Raw genomic sequence first — 16,883 nt, 5'->3', positions numbered from 1 at the left:
GTTGTCAAAAAGTTGTTATTAAATGATTATACAAATATCATTTCTCTACGAAAAAATGAATATCATGTTATGTAAACTTGGACCAAAATATATCTAATATTACTCAAAAGTGTTTAGATGAGACAACACATATCTCTTATAACTTAATTAAGTTCTTGAGTTCAAATCTAGTCTAAGATTGGCAACAACGTTAAAACTTTTAGGATGAGTTTGTCGCATAATTGAATCCTATAAAGTTTAAGATTAATTCATGCAATTAAGTGTAAACGATGCTTAGTTTACACAAACAAACAAAATCTAATACTACTGAAGAAAAAATATTACACCCTTGATGATTTGTTCCAAGTATCCAGCAGAGGTTAGATTTGAAAATAAAAATAAAATCGCATATACATGTGATAATAAATGCATACAAGTATAACAAAACAGATTAGAGCTCACATTCCATTTATTCACCTTAAAAAGATGAATATATTTTTTTTATGATTTGACAAAAAGAAAAATTGCTACTTTGGAAGGTAAGTAAATCTTTTCACTTAGATATTGAAACCAGGTTATCCTGGATGATCCATTTTTTGATGGAGTTTATAACCACTTGAATTCAATAATCTGATTTGAAAGCTTTTCTGATGGATCTTATAAAAGTACTTAGTTATTTACATAAATGAGAAACTAATCATTCTCTTGGAGGTATTAATTAAGGAATCAAATACAGTAGATATTGCATTGGAAATCGTGTATTCAATTTTTCAAAGGTCAAAAAAATGTTATTTTTAAATTAAAAATTGTCTTATTTAACTTCCTTAACCAATGCTCCTGGGACACTGATTACCATGACATGTCCAAGGCACTAATACTTAACTAGAATCCTCAATAGTGAAAAAGAATGTGATGTTTTGCCTAAAATATTCATAACAGCCCTATGTAATCCTTAACTAGAATCCCAATATATAATTCCTTATTGCAATTTGGTTTAGAAATGTTGAATCATTGTTTCCACATTGCCTACGATTCATTGGCGGCGATTTTATCCTGAATATATCCTCATAAGCTTGCATTTTCGTTGTTTCACATTTTCTTTCTCTGCTATATACTAAAAAATTGATTTAGTCTCGTCATTCTTAAGCACGTCTCAATGTACTCTTATCTTTCTTATTTCCTTGAAATTTATTATAATTTTGAATATCTTATAATTTCTTGAATAACTTTTATATGTAGTGGATTTAATAATTTATTTTTTCTTTAGTAAATCGTACTTTCAACTTGGTTCCCTAAACATAATTTTGGACCCCATCCCTGCATGACATGAACATGTTTGTAGACTGCACTGTAATAATGATTCTTTTGAGTCCTCTAAGTCGTTTAGGAAGGGTCCTACGATGTCTTCTCATGATATACTTATAGTTGCCCCTCAACGATAACTGCCTAGGTAAAGGTTCTAGGACTAAAATATTAAACCTACACTATAAATACTAACTCAGGGGCATTGGTTCAGGTACATATAAATTTTACCGTAAAATTACCTAATAAATATAAGGCATTTACTGACTTGTGTGAGAAGTGTTTTTACAGGTATCACCCCTCACCGTCCAAGACAGAGGCCGCTGACAAAGCTTCTCCAGTCATAGGTCATTCAACACCACTATAGAGATCATAGTCCCGACTGGATCACCTCGAAACAACCTTTCCATTTATTTCCAAACAAGATCGATGATTAACACATGCCTTCGTTTAGCTTCACTTTTAAATCGGGTTCATATTAATCACCCTTTCATTTTTTAGGCAAAAAATAATTGATACACAAAACTTAGTATAAAAAAAATATATAACCAAATATCGACCAAGTTCAAATGTTGTTCGTTCTATTTTTTAAAAGGATTGTTCTTCGTTCTATTGTTAATAAAATCTTAATAATTATTTTATTTAGGGTTAATTAAGTTTTGGTCCTTATAAATATCTGCAGTTTTGTTTTTAGTCTCTATAAAAATAAATCACACTTTTTAGTCCCTACAAAATTTTCTGTTAGTGTTTTTAGTCCCTGTTCAATTAAAATTTGTTTAATTATGCTTAAACTTCTAAATTTTTGAAAGATTTTTTACATACATGTTCATAACATCATAAGACACTCTTTTATATAAAATTTTACCAAAATGAATTAAATATGAATTTTTCTAAAAGCCAAATTTTCAAGATTATATTAATGAAAATTTGGACCTACTAATAAAATTTTAAGTTACTTTTTTGCGGAGGAACTTTGTATAATATTCTAAGTAAGTATGTGAAAAATATGTTACAAATTTAAAAGTTTAAGCACAATTAAACAAATTTTAATTTTACAAGGACAAAAAGTATGTGTTGGTCCCTATTAAATTGAAATTTGTTTAATTATACTTAAACTTTTATATTTTTAAATAATTTTTAACAGACATGTTAAGAACATTATAATAATCTCTTTTATAAAAAATTAGAATTTTTTAACATGTAATGAATTAAATATAATTTTTTTGAAATGCCGAAATTTCAAGATAAAACTAACGAAAATTTGGACCTAAAAATAAAATTTAGACCTAATTTATGGTGGCGGAACCTTTTATAATGTTTTAAACAAGTACGTAAAAAATCATTAAAAAATTTAAAATTTTAAGCATAATTAATCAAATTTTAATTTAACAGGGACTAAAAACACTAACGGAAAATTTTGTAGAGACTAAAAAGTATGATTTATTTTTATAGGGACTAAAAACAAAACTGCAGATATTTATAAGGACCAAAAACTTAATTAACCCTTTTATTTAAAATGGTAAAATTTCACTTTTTAACTCTTTTGAAAAATTCATACGAAACACATCCTATAAAAAAAAAAATTAGAGTATAAGATATTTAAACTCTACGAAACCAACAATTCAGCTCTACTCTATCTCTTTTCACATTACAAATCATTTAATTTGTTCATATATTTGTTAGTATTCATTTTTTTGCGCGCACATGAAACATGGACATTATTTTTTTCCTTAACACAACATACACCAAAGATTGCTTGATCATAAATTAATCATTTTTCTGACACCAACAAAAGTTTATAATCTTTTTTGCTGTACACAAAAGATTGTATGATCAACAATAGTCAAAGAAAGAACAATTCAGATCAGGAAAACAACAATATATGCTTGATCTACTCTATCTCTTTTACATTACAAAATCATTTAATTTGTTTATCTGTTTGTCATTATTCAAATCTTTCACACATATAAACCATGCATAGCAAAAAAAAAAATCTTTCAAAACAGCATACGATTTAATTAACAACATCAAAATAATATGCTTCCGACAAAGAGTTATAAACGTTGCTTTTTCATAACACAAAAGTTTGATTGTATAATAATTGTGTTATACAAAAAAGATCATATAATCTTATAGTCAAGAAAGATAGCCTCTGAACGACGTTAAGGTTTTTTATATCCGTCAGTGTCCCACGGGGTGTTTATCATAATATCAAATCAAATAATAAACAAAACTATAGGCACAATTTTCCTTCAAAAAAAAAAAAAAACACTATAGGCACAATTTAAAATAAATAAATAAATAAATAGACATAACTATGGGAAGGCTTGCATCGGAGAGTGGTTAAGTTCTAAAACGCTTGTGAGAGTGTGAATCCTTTATATGACTGTTTAGATGAAACACATTTATTTGGACTCAATTAACTGTGAGAGTGTAAGTCCTTATTTTAGGTAACTATACTAACGTCTAACGAATCTTAGAGGAGAGACAACTTTTTATCGTAAGTGCACGTATACATCTTTAGAGTGATGACGAGCAACTTGAAATCTGGAGGGACATATGAGTCCCACGAGGTTAATCGTCGTTTATATAATCCTTATGTCGTAATTAATACAAACTTTGTATTAATCCAACATAAAGGTAGAGGGGATTCGAAGAAAACTAATTGTGGTTCAAACTCTGAATTAAACCAATCTTATTTGTGCAATCAATCAATCTTACAAACACTCTTCGTACTTTATTGCTTGGAATAATTTGATGCACTTGCCAAATTTGACATTACCCGTCACTCACATAATACATTGATAACAACAATAAGAAATTTTTTTGAAATAGGTAACTAGTTTAAAATTATAACAAAATTGGATTGAAAAATTGAGATAGTTTACTAGATGCATTTCAATGGACTTTTTTCCTAATTATAACCGCATCCAAGGTCCTTATGGATAATAAGTATGAACTACAATTTTTTTCACAATTTACCATTATTATGTCACAAAATTCTAATACTCATATGTTTCATCCGGCAGCTGAGATGTATTCTACTTCTATTGTGGACAATGCAATAATGCTTTGTTTCTTATTAGCCTAGAATATCTAGTTTTCACCAAGGAATTGACAATTTTCACTGGTAGATTTTCTTTCAATTCTATCCTCAGGATAGTCAGCATCACAGAATCCAACTAGCTTGTAATCTTGAGATTTCTTATAAAGCAATCCAAGATTAGTTGTTCCTTTCAGATACCTGAAGATGCTCTTAACAACAGTTAAATGAGATTATCTAGGATCTGACGCAATCTTGCACACAGACAGACACTAAATAAAATATCAGGTCTTGAAGCACTTAGGTAAAGCAAGGAACATATCTTACCTCTGTATAGCTTCTGATTCACTTTGCTACCAATTTCTTCTTTGCCTAAATCGCAGTTTGGATGCATATGTGTTGTCATCAGTTTACAATCCTCTAACTTGAACTTATTCAGAAGCTCCTTTGTATATAGAGGTATGCTTAATCAGTGAGATCAGTCCAAACATTTGATTCATTTCTGAATGTTGATCTTGTCTTCAAATGACTCTCTTTCTTCCCAATGATTAGCTCTTTTGGGTGTCTTGTAATTGAATGTTCATCTTGATTATGTGGCTCCTTCTAAACCATCATAGACTTCTTCAGAATCTTCATCATCTAGTTGTGCTCCAGAGGGTGCATTAGTTTCTGGTACTTCTGGTGCATCATCACATTTTGTGATTTCAGAAACTGATCCAGATACTTGCACTGGTTATGAGGCATCTTCATAAATTTGTATATCTTTAAAACTTTCTAACTAGCTTTGAAATTTTATTGTCATGCTCTTTGTCATTAAATTTGATGTGCATTGATTATTCCACTAAGTTAGTTTCAAAATTATACACTTTGTATGTCTTTGATCTTTTTTATTATCTTAAAATTATACATTTCTAAGCTTTGGCATCAAATTTCTTTAGATAGAATTTGTTGTTTAGGATATAACAAGTACATCCAAATTGATGAAAGTAAGCAATGCTTTGTTTTCTTCCTTTGCAAAGCTCGTATGATATTTTGTTCAGAATAGGTATGATCTAGATCATGTTCTGTACATAACATATTGTGTTCACAACTTCTACCTAAAAGTACTTCGCAATATAGTTTCATGGAGTATGGTTTTGGCCATTTCTTGTAAAGAACTAATTTTTCTCTTTATAACCTGATTTTGTTGTGTAGTTATAGTAGAAGAGAATTCATGGAAGATTCCATGTTTTTCGCAAAAGTTTTCAAATGACTCATTTTTCAAATTCTCCTCTATGATTACTTATGACTTTCAAGATTTTCAATTCTTTTTTAGTTTGTACTTGAATGCAGAAGGTACTAAACAAGTCATATGCTTCACCTTTGGTTCTAAAGAATTTTACTCGTCCACATGCTTTAGTCATCAACTACAACTAATCCATACATCTTCCCATTTATTGATGCAATACTGACTGGTCCAAATAAATCAATGTGAAGTAGTTCTAGAGGTCTTGAGGTAGAGACAATGTTTTTAGGTTTGAAAGTAGTTTTAACACTTTTTCCTTTCTGGCATGCTCTACATAGAGCATCTGAGTGATACTGTAACTCTGGTAGTCCCTTGACAAGTTTTTGCTTGATAAGCTTAGAGATTAACCTAAAGTTAGCATGTCTTAACCTTTCATGCCAGAGTCACTTTTCATCACTCACTGATAGAAGTAAAACGACATTCTGATCAACCAGTTAAGAAAAATTAATCTTATAAACATCACTTTTCCTCTGGCCTATGAACACTGTGGATTGGTCAGACTCATTGATGATTGTACATGTGTTCTTATCAAACTCCACTTTATACCCACTATCACAAAATTGACTTATAATAAGTAGGTTATGTCTTAGTCCATAAACTAAGCATACATTATTGATTGAGATAAAAGAGTTACCAATAGTCCCCGTACCAACAATCTTGTCTTGTTGGTTTCCTCCAAAGCCCATAGTACCTCCCTCTTTCATGGTCAGAGTTTGGAACAAATGCTTTTATTTTGTCATGTGTCACAAGTAGCCACTGTTCAGATACCATGATTAGTGCTTTGGTTTCCCTATGAAGCATACCTAAAATATACACAATATCGCACTTAAGTACCCATATCTTAATTATGGGCCCTTTGAGGTTAGTTTAAACGACATTTTTCTCTTCAGAACCTTCAGCTTTAAACTATGTTGCTCAACAAATTTCAAGACTTTTGATTTACAAGTTTTTGGTCTTGAATCTTTCCTTGCTTTGGGTTTTGAACTCTTCAGAAACTTGAGTTCAAGAGTCTTTGGTTTTGATTTGATCAGAACCTTAGACTCTAAGGTCTCAGATTCTGACTTGTTCAGAACCTTAGCTTTTTCAGCCTTTGGAACAAAGTGGGAATACAAACCCTTTTGTATGCACTCATAACAAGGAGTTTTCTTTGTTTTCATAGGAGTCTGCACCTTTTTGAAAGGAGATTCTGTTGTGAATCTAATTCCTTCTTATTTGTTCCTACTTACTCCATAAATCATGTAAGCTAATTTGCTTTTGTCAATCCCACCAATGATAAACTCTTCAATAACATTATCAAATTTAGTCAAAGGTCTGTCAATTTTCTTGATGTTTGAAAGTTGATTTTTCTCTAAAATTTCATTTATCATTTTAAGATTTTCATTTTGGATTGACAGGCTTTTATTTTGGTGTTCCAAGAGCTTGGACTCTTATGTCAACAAATCAAACTATTTTTGCAAGGTTTTTAAAGCTTTTGATTTGTTTAGACAACATCCTACAAGCTCGTTGGTAGTTTCAACATACTCTTCATGAGTCAGTTTAGAGAATACCTCATCATCATCATCATAGTTTGAACCATATTTTGCATTAGAAGTTGTTGTGGCCACCAGACCGGGATTAGCTTCTTCTTCATCCTGATCAGATTCTGATTCTTCATTATACTTATCCCATGTTGCCATGAGACTCTTTCTTAGCTTGCTCAAGTAGCTCTCTTTCTAGGAGCTCTCCTTCTTCGACTTGTCCTTCTGTAACTCTGGACAATCAACAATGAAATGATCAAGTTTCTTGCTGTTGAAGCATCTCTTCTTATCTTTTTTCTTATTTCTGAAACCTGATTCTTTAGATTTAATTAACCAAGTTTCTTGATGTCTCATAATTTATCTTCGACATCAATGATGTAATTGTACATCTTACTCTTCCACCACGAAAACTAACAAGCATCTCCATTAATGGATGGTGGTTTTATAGAAAAGTTGTACTTTTCATTAGTGGTGTTGTAATCATAGTTGATAGCAGCGTTATGGTTTCTACCTGAAATAGAAGGACCAGAAGCACTCTCATTAGTAGACATGTTTTTCTCTTTGGATCTTTAATTGTGGCACAATTAAGTGGCTGAGCGCAGACTATGCTCTGATACCAAGTAAAGGTGACAATAACACAAGAAGGGAGGTTGAATTGTGTTGGCTTTTTCAAACTTTTTCTAAGTGTTTTGCACTGGTCAGAGTCTGATGAGTTAAAAAACACAAAGTCTGATACATGCAGATAAAAACAAACACGAAGAGAGAGAGAGAGAGAGAGAGAGAGAGAGAGAGAGAGAGAGAGAGAGAGAGGTCAAACACAATCAATTATATTGATTCCTCCTACATTCCAGGAGTAATCCAAGAGCAGAGTCTTATTATCGTTCTTCAAGTATTTAGCTCCTTAGATAGGCAATGATTTGTTAGACGTTGGAGAAGAGTGTCATCACATTAAGAGTAATTGAGAAGCTTCAAATCAAGGATGTTTGGCCATTGCCTAATATGGATAATGTCATTGATTAGACATTTGAAATTCCTTTGTTGAAACTGGAATTATCCGTTCATTTTCTTTGTCCTTGAAGTTTTTTGTTTGTTTCTACACATGGTCAGAAGAAGCCAACATAAGAGGATAAATCTGATGTGGATTTTGGGTCCCTCTGGATCTTCTATTCTTTAGAGTCTAATGTAGATCTTCAGGTTCTGATTGACTTTCTTTCTTCTGATCTAAGGTGTTGACTTCTGATTAACCTTTCTTGAGATCTTCTACCATAGTCTATTAGCTTCTCTTATGCTTTTGATGCTCTTTTACATGTTCAGACCTTATTAAATTTTAATATATGGTCCTGCACACTTGAACATATATTAACATGTCCAATTGTTCTTCAATATTGTGTTATCATCAAAACTCTAAAGAAATTGTACAAACCAATTTTGTTCCAACATGTTATTTAGAAAGAAAGGAAAAATAGAATTTTTAATCACAAGGAAGAAAAGTTATAACAACTATTAGACAAATTAATCTCCTCTCTTTTTTGTGGTTGAAGGAAAGAACCACTACTTTTACTTTTGATCATCATAACCAGTAGTGACTTAATTCCATACAATGTTTTGGCATTGACATGTAATTATTCTTTCTCGTTTTGCTTGCTTGTTTTTACAATGTAACGGATTGCTAAACCATTTTTGTTCTATTTTGGCACTCCTTTGTGTTGGGTAGAACTCTTTGTTAAAAAAATAATTGAAATAATATTGGACATTATGAGAAAAAAAATATATTTTATCTTCATATAAAAATATTGTATTTTGATGTAACATTATTTTTTTTTTAATTTTACCGTTTACTTAATTATTTTTTTTATCATGTAAGTATCTATTTTAACGTTAGTTATTATAATAACAATTGACCGTGTGCTTATTTTGCTTACAACCAGCTCATGAAGAAATAATATAGTAGTGTACATGTGTTTAATTTGCTGTAGGTGGTCAAGCAAGCCCGTCTATTTTGAAATAGACACCACATTAAAAAAAGTTATATGTGCAAAATTGTTTTGAATCGTCAACCCACCACTGTTAAACTTTTAAAAAATTTATAAATATGAGATGGAATCATATAATTTTTCTGATATTGATGCGTTGATATAAACAACAAAATTATTTGAACACACTTTTGTAGACTCAAATACGACAATATTTGATGCGCTGATTAAAAAATTATTGATGCGCTGCCAATATTTTTTTATTATAGAGGATGATGTTTGAAACACAAATATAAACCAATTTCACTACTGTACTAACCAAAAAAAAAGTGTAAATTGTTAATTACTTTTGAAACTTATATGGTTCTATAATTTTTAAAGGCTTAAATATGTATTTCGTCCCTGTAATTAGGGGTCGTTTAAAAATTGATCTCTGTAATCGCTAATCCTTGCAAATTACCCTTGCATTGTTTAATCATTTAAAATTTCGTCACTATTTCCAGTTAATCACTGCCACATCATCAAATTAACAAAATGGCATGAAAATTGACAAAAATACCCCTCCTCCATTGGCTCTTTCTGAAAAACGAACAAGGAGAGGCAGCTGCAAAAGACAAATTTAATAGTTTGTGTTTCACTATTCCTGTCAAATTTGAGTTTTTTCATTACCACACCTAAGCACCATGGCCACTGTTACCACCATCTGCAGCATTAGCATTAACATTATTAGCATTCCAAGCCATCATTCTATGCAATCTACCACTATCATGTTCCTCTTGCTGCTGTTGTTGCTCTATTCGGCCTTGCAGAGACCATTTAGTGGTCTAATTTCTTTGGGCTACGGTCTTGCAGAGACCACTTAATTAGTGGTCTAGTTTTATTGGACTAATGTCACTGGGTGGCGGGCCTTGCAGGAACCGTTGAGGAGTTCATTCTTCCGGATCATTTGAGTCTTGCATATCATGCACTTCATGCATAGAGTCTTACAAGATAGTTGTTGTGTACTTTATTCGTTTATCTATTTCTAATCCTTTTTAGTTGATGAGTACTTTTATTATTATTTTATGACATTTTTCTGAGTTTAGGTGATCCCATGTGGAACCGGAAATTGACCCTTTCATTAATAAAATGTTGTAGGTATCAAAGATTGAAATATGAAGTTGATGTGTGATTGAAGCATTGCGCGGGGACCAAAATGGGTTTTATAATTGTATTTGTAATTCAAAATATTTTTAGGTGTATTATAAAATTGATTTGTATTCCATAAAGAAATAAATGAATTGTCTCTACCTTTGAATTTTATTTTATTTTCTTAAGTTGTTTTATTAAAAAGCAATTTAGTAGATGCATACTTTTTTGAAAATAATCTTCTTTCTTTTTGAAAGAGTAATTATTTTAGTAATGTTTGGATTAAAATTCGGGGCGTTACAATATGGTTAATGACTATTTAGAAAACTTAATTGTTTTCTGTTAACATTGCTATTTAGAAAACTTAATTGTTTTGCTCAAAGAAAACTTAATTGTTTACATGAACTTTGAACAACATTCATATCTCATACAACCCAGAAATTGAACAAGACAGAAAAGCACGGCGGAGACGGCACCTGAATCAACAAGACGGCGACGAAAATTAGCATCATGTTTAGAAAGACGAGCGAGCAGCAAGCAGAAAGCCAAAAATCAAGAGACTCATATCTCATACAACCCAGAATTCCAAATCCACCAACATTTGATTCCAAGACTTGCTTCATCATCCAATGAACACAAAGAAACAAACAATCAACAAGAAATCATTTTGAACAATTCATTATGAACACGAATTGAACATTCTGAATGTTCAATTCATTCTGAATCGCAACAAAAACGCCGTTTTTGGTGTAGATTCGGATCTGGAACCATTTTTGGAATCAACCGCAACGCCGCCGTTTCAATTGCTCTATGATTAGAAACTGCAAATAAAAATAAAAGGAAAAGGAGAAGAGGCTGTGTAGTGAGTGATGGTTGGGGTTTGAAGAATGAGAAGGAGAAGAGGACGAGGGTTTGAACACTGCACGTATGCATTATTCAAAGGAAGAAGAAGGATGATGAGGGTATTTTTGTGTCATTTTGCTAATTTGATGACTTGACAGTCATTAAGTGAGTCAAGTGAGTCAAGGGACGAAATTTTAAAAGATTAAACTTTGCAAGGGTAATTTGCCAGGATTAACGATTCCATGAACCAATTTTTAAATGACCTCTAATTGCAGGGACGAAACACATATTAATGCCTTTTTTAAACTATATGAAATAAGTGGTTAACACCTTTCAATATTTTGATTAATGATGTAGTTAACTTATGTTGTAAATGTTGATAACAACTGCATTGCAGTAGTGAAATTGGAAAACACTAAACAATCATATAATTAAAAGTTCAATGCTTGCCGAATATATAAATAAATATGGTAAGTATATCATCAACTTTTGTGTCAAAATGTGTGTTCCAACAATAACACACATGGTAAGAAAAAGCCAAAATCAAACAATTTATGCCCAAGTTAGTAAAACACGTGCATCAAAAGTATATTATATGAAAGAAATAAAGATCATGGGCATAATATAAGGCTATATATACCTTTGTATTGTGTTCATTGTTCAAAACATAGAAGAGTTGCAAGCAAGTTTACACTTCACTTCATATACACACCCTTAGAAACACAAGACATCACCCAAGAAAATGGATTCCAGTAGCAATGGCAGTGAAGAAAGTCAGCTATATCATGCTCAAATCCATCTGTACAAACATATATACAGCTTTATAAATTCCATGGCACTCAAATCTGCTGTGGAACTAGGCATAGCTGATGCAATCCACAACCATGGAAAACCAATGACTCTTACTGAATTAGCTTCATCTTTGAAACTCCATCCTTCGAAAGTTAGTGTCCTGTATCGTCTCTTGCGCCTGCTAACACACAATGGTTTCTTTGCAAAAACAACACTGATGAATGGCAAAGAAGGAGAAGAAGAAACAACATATTCTCTCACTCCTCCTTCAATGCTTCTCATAAGTGGCAAATCAACATGTTTGTCACCATTTGTTAGCGGAGTGCTTCATCCATGTCGTCTGAACGTGTGGCACTCCTCTAAGAAATGGCTCACTGAGGACAAGGAACTCAGCCTATTTGAGAGCGCAAGAGGAGAGACATTTTGGGACTATCTTAACAAAGATACTGAATCTGATGAACTGAGTATGTTTCAAGAGGCTATGGCTGCTGATTCTCAAATCTTCAACCTTGCTCTAAAAGAGTGCAATCATGTGTTTGAAGGTTTGGAGTCTATAGTTGATGTTGGAGGTGGAAGAGGAGGTTTCACAAAACTCATCCATGAAGCTTTTCCTGACCTCAAATGCACAGTATTTGATCAACCACAGGTTGTGGCCAATTTATCTGGAGATGAAAATTTGAAATTTGTTGGTGGAGATATGTTCGAATCTATCCCTTCTGCAGATGCTGTTTTACTCAAGGTACGTTCACCAAATTATGTTATGAAAATTACTGTCCATTCTCTTATATCTGCAGCATTGGTAGTTAACTACCGCTGACACTTTTAACATCGGTCGAACGACTTAAAAAGCGAATGAACCGATCTTAAAAGTGTCAGCAGCAGGACTGCCGCTAATATAAGGGAATGAGGAATTTCATAAGTGAGATGAGTAATTTTCTTATGTTATTGATGCAAAGTATTTTACAAATTTTGTTGATGACTGATTAATCTTGGCAATAAAGAAGAACTAATATACTCTTAAACAACAGATTTTAGCAAAGCTTGATATTTCATATTGATTTATTAACTATATAGATAAAATCTTTTTTTTTTACAGTGGATTTTGCATGATTGGAATGACGAATTGTCCTTAAAGATATTAGAGAATTGCAAAAAAGCTATTTCAGGAAAAGGGAAAAAAGGAAAGGTGATAATCATTGACATATCAATTGATGAAACAAGTGACAATCATGAAACAAATGAGTTGAAATTGGACTTTGATTTCATGATGATGACTTTGTTAAATGGAAAAGAAAGAGAGAAGAAAGAATGGGAGAAACTTATACTCGACGCAGGCTTCAGCAGCTATAAGATTACACCTATATGCGGCTTCAAATCTATCATCGAAGTTTATCCTTAATTTTGATTAGAACTTGTTTCACTTATGATTAAAATTCAATAAGATTGGTCAAATTGATAGTCACAACTGAATAATGTTAATTAAGGTGCTATGTTGTTTGGTATTCATATGCAACATTCTTACCATGTATGATCTTAGCCAGTCAATTTCTTTGAAGATGTTAAATTTGGTTCCAAAATTCCTCCTTTTACCAATCTTCAGAGACTCAATTTGTACTTCTTTTCGTATATGCTTCTTGTCTACATTTGTTTTAATATCAGAATCACAAAATAATAGAGGAAAAACAACTCTAAAACAAATAAAACACTAAGTTGAGCTTGAAAATCTAAACCAAGGATTAATGAGTACCGGAGATCCATCAGATGGCTTCAAGCTTCGTTGATTTTGATCACCAACCCAAACATCGCTCTGCTTCGGCTTTAGTATTGTTGTGATCATCGCGTAACCCAAACTACTAAACTTGGGGCATTTACCATAGTCCACAACAGCAGTAGAGGGTTATGATGTAAAAACAACATATATGCAGTAATAGAAAGCAAACCCATATAATATGTTCATATTAATTCAAAATTCAACAATACAAAACAACCTAAATGCAATGACAATATTCTAATATAAATGATTTCAGTTAATGTCTAGCATTAGTTTTAGTTATGGTGCTTTTTGCGGTGGACTAGGAGTTGAGCAGTGCCTTATTGATTTGCTTTTTAATTGTGGTGGGCGGATCGTCTTTGCTTGAGATCGAGGGCCAGTTTCTAGACTCAAGTTTTTGGTCCTGTTATGGTATTTGATCCAATGGATCGGGTGTTGCTTGATGATCAAATATGAATAAGTGCATGGATAATTGATTTTCGAGTGTTTATTTGCGCTCAGTTGTGCGAATATAAGGTAAGGTGATGTTATATAGTAGTTTGGTTTATTTGATGGTTTTTTGGAGGGGTTTTGGTGCGAGTAGCGGTTGATAAGTGATTGGAACTTGTTTCTAAGGTCATTCATGATGTAGTTTGAGGATTTTGATCAATGTGTGGGGGGTTTTGCTTTGATTTTGGTGTTGGCTTTGGTTTTGGTTGTTAGTAATTTGATTGGTTTTGGTGGTAGCCCTCAGTACTTCTTTATAAGAACTTACTCCTTAAAAATCTTAAAAGAACTACTTAGGTTTTTACCACTAACAGGGGACAAGAAACATTATAAATAGAGACCCTAAAATTATTCCCAACTCATTACTTAAATAACCTAAAGCTCGAGCTTCTGCGTAGTATTATTGCAGACAAGGCATCTAATATTGTATGCTCTACAAGTACAATAACCATAACAAAAAGGACTCATGGCACATAAAATTTTTAACGATCGCAGGACCCTCAAATTTTTTGTGGTTCAAACCATCACAAAAGTCTCTCAGAACGCCACAAAATACTTTTTCTTGTTATGGAAGTTAACTCCTATGTAACCATAAGCAATTGACCGGTGTTAAACCAAAATGGATTCTTAACAATACCTCTGAAGTTTTGATGATAACAAACTATAAAGAACAATTGAATATGTTAATGTGTGTTCGAGTGTGTATGACCAAAGAATTAAATTATGACTCTCAAAGTCAAGTTTTGGCTCTGAAATATCAAGACATTTAGCGCATAAGAAAGCATCCTAATCAAAAGAGAAGCTATAATGACTTCAAGCAAAATCTGAAGAAATTTAACTATAAACTCAACACTTTGATCAGAAGAAGCATTTTGTTATGAAGCAGAATAGGAATTTTGTTATGAAGCTTTTGATATAATCAGACTCTGAAGGATTATGAAGAATGGAGCATCTAAAGATGACATCAACATCTAAAGACGTTGACCTAATTTGTTGTTTTTTGAAAGAATATCTCTATCAGACTCTGAATAGTTCATTTTGTCGCATTCTCATCTCGTGCAGAAACAAACAAGAAATTTCAAGGATAAAGATAATGTAACAGATCATTCTATTATAAGCTAATGATTTTCGATTGACTATTTCTACGTCTCTGATCAAACTTCTCAAGCACTTAATTGATGCGTTGGCACCTCTTCATCAACGTCTCTCTCATTCTCTCCTATATAAGAACCTGAGCAGTTGAAGAAATACAACAAGACTTCTATCTTTTTACAAGTATCATTACTCTATTAAATTAAATAGCGCACAAATACTTAGAAAAATTCTTACAAACTTTGAACCTTAGAATTTTTTAAGTGTTCAGAAGTCACTTGCACTTTAGGTTTTTTATACCTCTGATTGTATATCAAGTTTAAAGACAGTCGTATTTATTTGTTAAACTCTTATTGTAGAAGTCCTCATGTAAGAGGCAAAGGAAGTCTCTCTCTCTCTCTCTCTCTCTCTCTCTCTCTCTCTCTCTCTCTCTCTCTCTCTCTCTCTCTCTCTCTCTCTCTCTCTCTCTCTCTCTCTCTCTCTCTCTCTCTCTCTCTCTCTCTCTCTCTCTCTCTCTCTCTCTCTCTCTCTCTCTCTCTCTCTCTCTCTCTCTCTCTCTCTCTCTCTCTCTCTCTCTCTCTCTCTCTCTCTCTCTCTCTCTCTCTCTCTCTCTCTCTCTCTCTCTCTCTCTCTCTCTCTCTCTCTCTCTCTCTCTCTCTCTCTCTCTCTCTCTCTCTTCTCTCTCTCTCTCTCTCTCTCTCTCTCTCGTCTCTCTCTCTTCTCTTCTCTCTCTCTCTCTTTTTTTTTTTTCTTCTCTCTCTCTCTCTCTCTCTCTCTGTGTGTGTGTGTGTGTGTGTGTGTGTGATTGATTTGATTTCATGAAACAATTGATGAAACAAGTGACAATCATGAAACAAATGAGTTGAAATTGGACTTTGATTTCATGATGATGACTTTGTTAAATGGAAAAGAAAGAGAGAAGAAAGAATGGGAGAAACTCATATTCGACGCAGGCTTCAGCAGCTATAAGATTACACCTATATGCGGCTTCAAATCTATCATCGAAGTTTATCCTTAATTTTTGATTAGAACTTGTTTCACTTAAGTTATGATTAAAATTCAATAAGTTTGTACTCAAAAGTCAAATTGATAGTCACAACTGAATACTGTTAATTAAGGTGCTATGTTGTATGGTATTCATATGCAACTTTCTTAACGTGAATTAGCGAATCAAGTGGTTGTTAGTCTTACCATGTATGATCTTAGCCAATCAATTTCTTTAAAGATGATAAGTTTGGTTCCAAAATTCATGCCTTTACCAATCTTCAGAGACCCAATTTGTACTTCTTTTCCTAGATGCTTCTTGTCTATATTTGTTTTAATGTCAGAATCCCAAAATAATAGAGGAAAAACAACAACTCTAAAACAAATAAAACACTAAGTTGAGTACTGGATATCCATCCGATGGCTTCAAGCCTCATTGATTTTGATCACCAACTCGAAACATCGCTCTGCTTCGGCTTCAGCATTGTCGTGATCATCGCGTAACCCAAACTACTAAACTTGGGGCATTCACCATTGTTCACAACAACAGTAGAGGGTCATGATGTAAAAACAATATATATGCCGAAATACAAAGCAAATCCATATAACATGTTCATATCAATTCAAAATTCAACAATACAAAACAACCTAAATACAGTGACAATATTCTAATATAAGGGATTTCAGA

General features: G+C 32.5%; 1 protein-coding gene across 2 annotated transcripts; it reads left to right on the top strand.

Annotated features, from left to right (window-relative positions):
• The first annotated feature begins 11,741 nt into the window (after positions 1–11,741).
• LOC25491773 (isoflavone 4'-O-methyltransferase) lies at positions 11,742–16,293 on the top strand. Of its 2 annotated transcripts, XM_024781229.2 has the most exons (3): positions 11,742–12,601; positions 12,959–13,100; positions 16,069–16,293. In XM_024781229.2, the coding sequence occupies exons 1-3, from the start codon at positions 11,813–11,815 to the stop codon at positions 16,227–16,229; spliced, it is 1,092 nt and encodes a 363-aa protein (XP_024636997.1). In that variant the 5' UTR covers positions 11,742–11,812; the 3' UTR covers positions 16,230–16,293. The 2 variants fall into 2 exon arrangements, with proteins under 2 accessions (XP_024636997.1, XP_013455249.1); XM_013599795.3 differs by lacking the exon at positions 16,069–16,293 and having other exon boundaries at positions 12,959–13,455.
• Positions 16,294–16,883: the final 590 nt, after the last annotated feature.

The sequence above is a fragment of the Medicago truncatula genome, chromosome 4 (genome assembly GCF_003473485.1).
Source record: "Medicago truncatula cultivar Jemalong A17 chromosome 4, MtrunA17r5.0-ANR, whole genome shotgun sequence".
Taxonomy (NCBI): Eukaryota; Viridiplantae; Streptophyta; class Magnoliopsida; order Fabales; family Fabaceae; genus Medicago; species Medicago truncatula.
The sequence above is the reverse complement of the archived record's forward strand: the minus strand, read 5'-3'. Positions and strand labels throughout refer to the sequence as shown.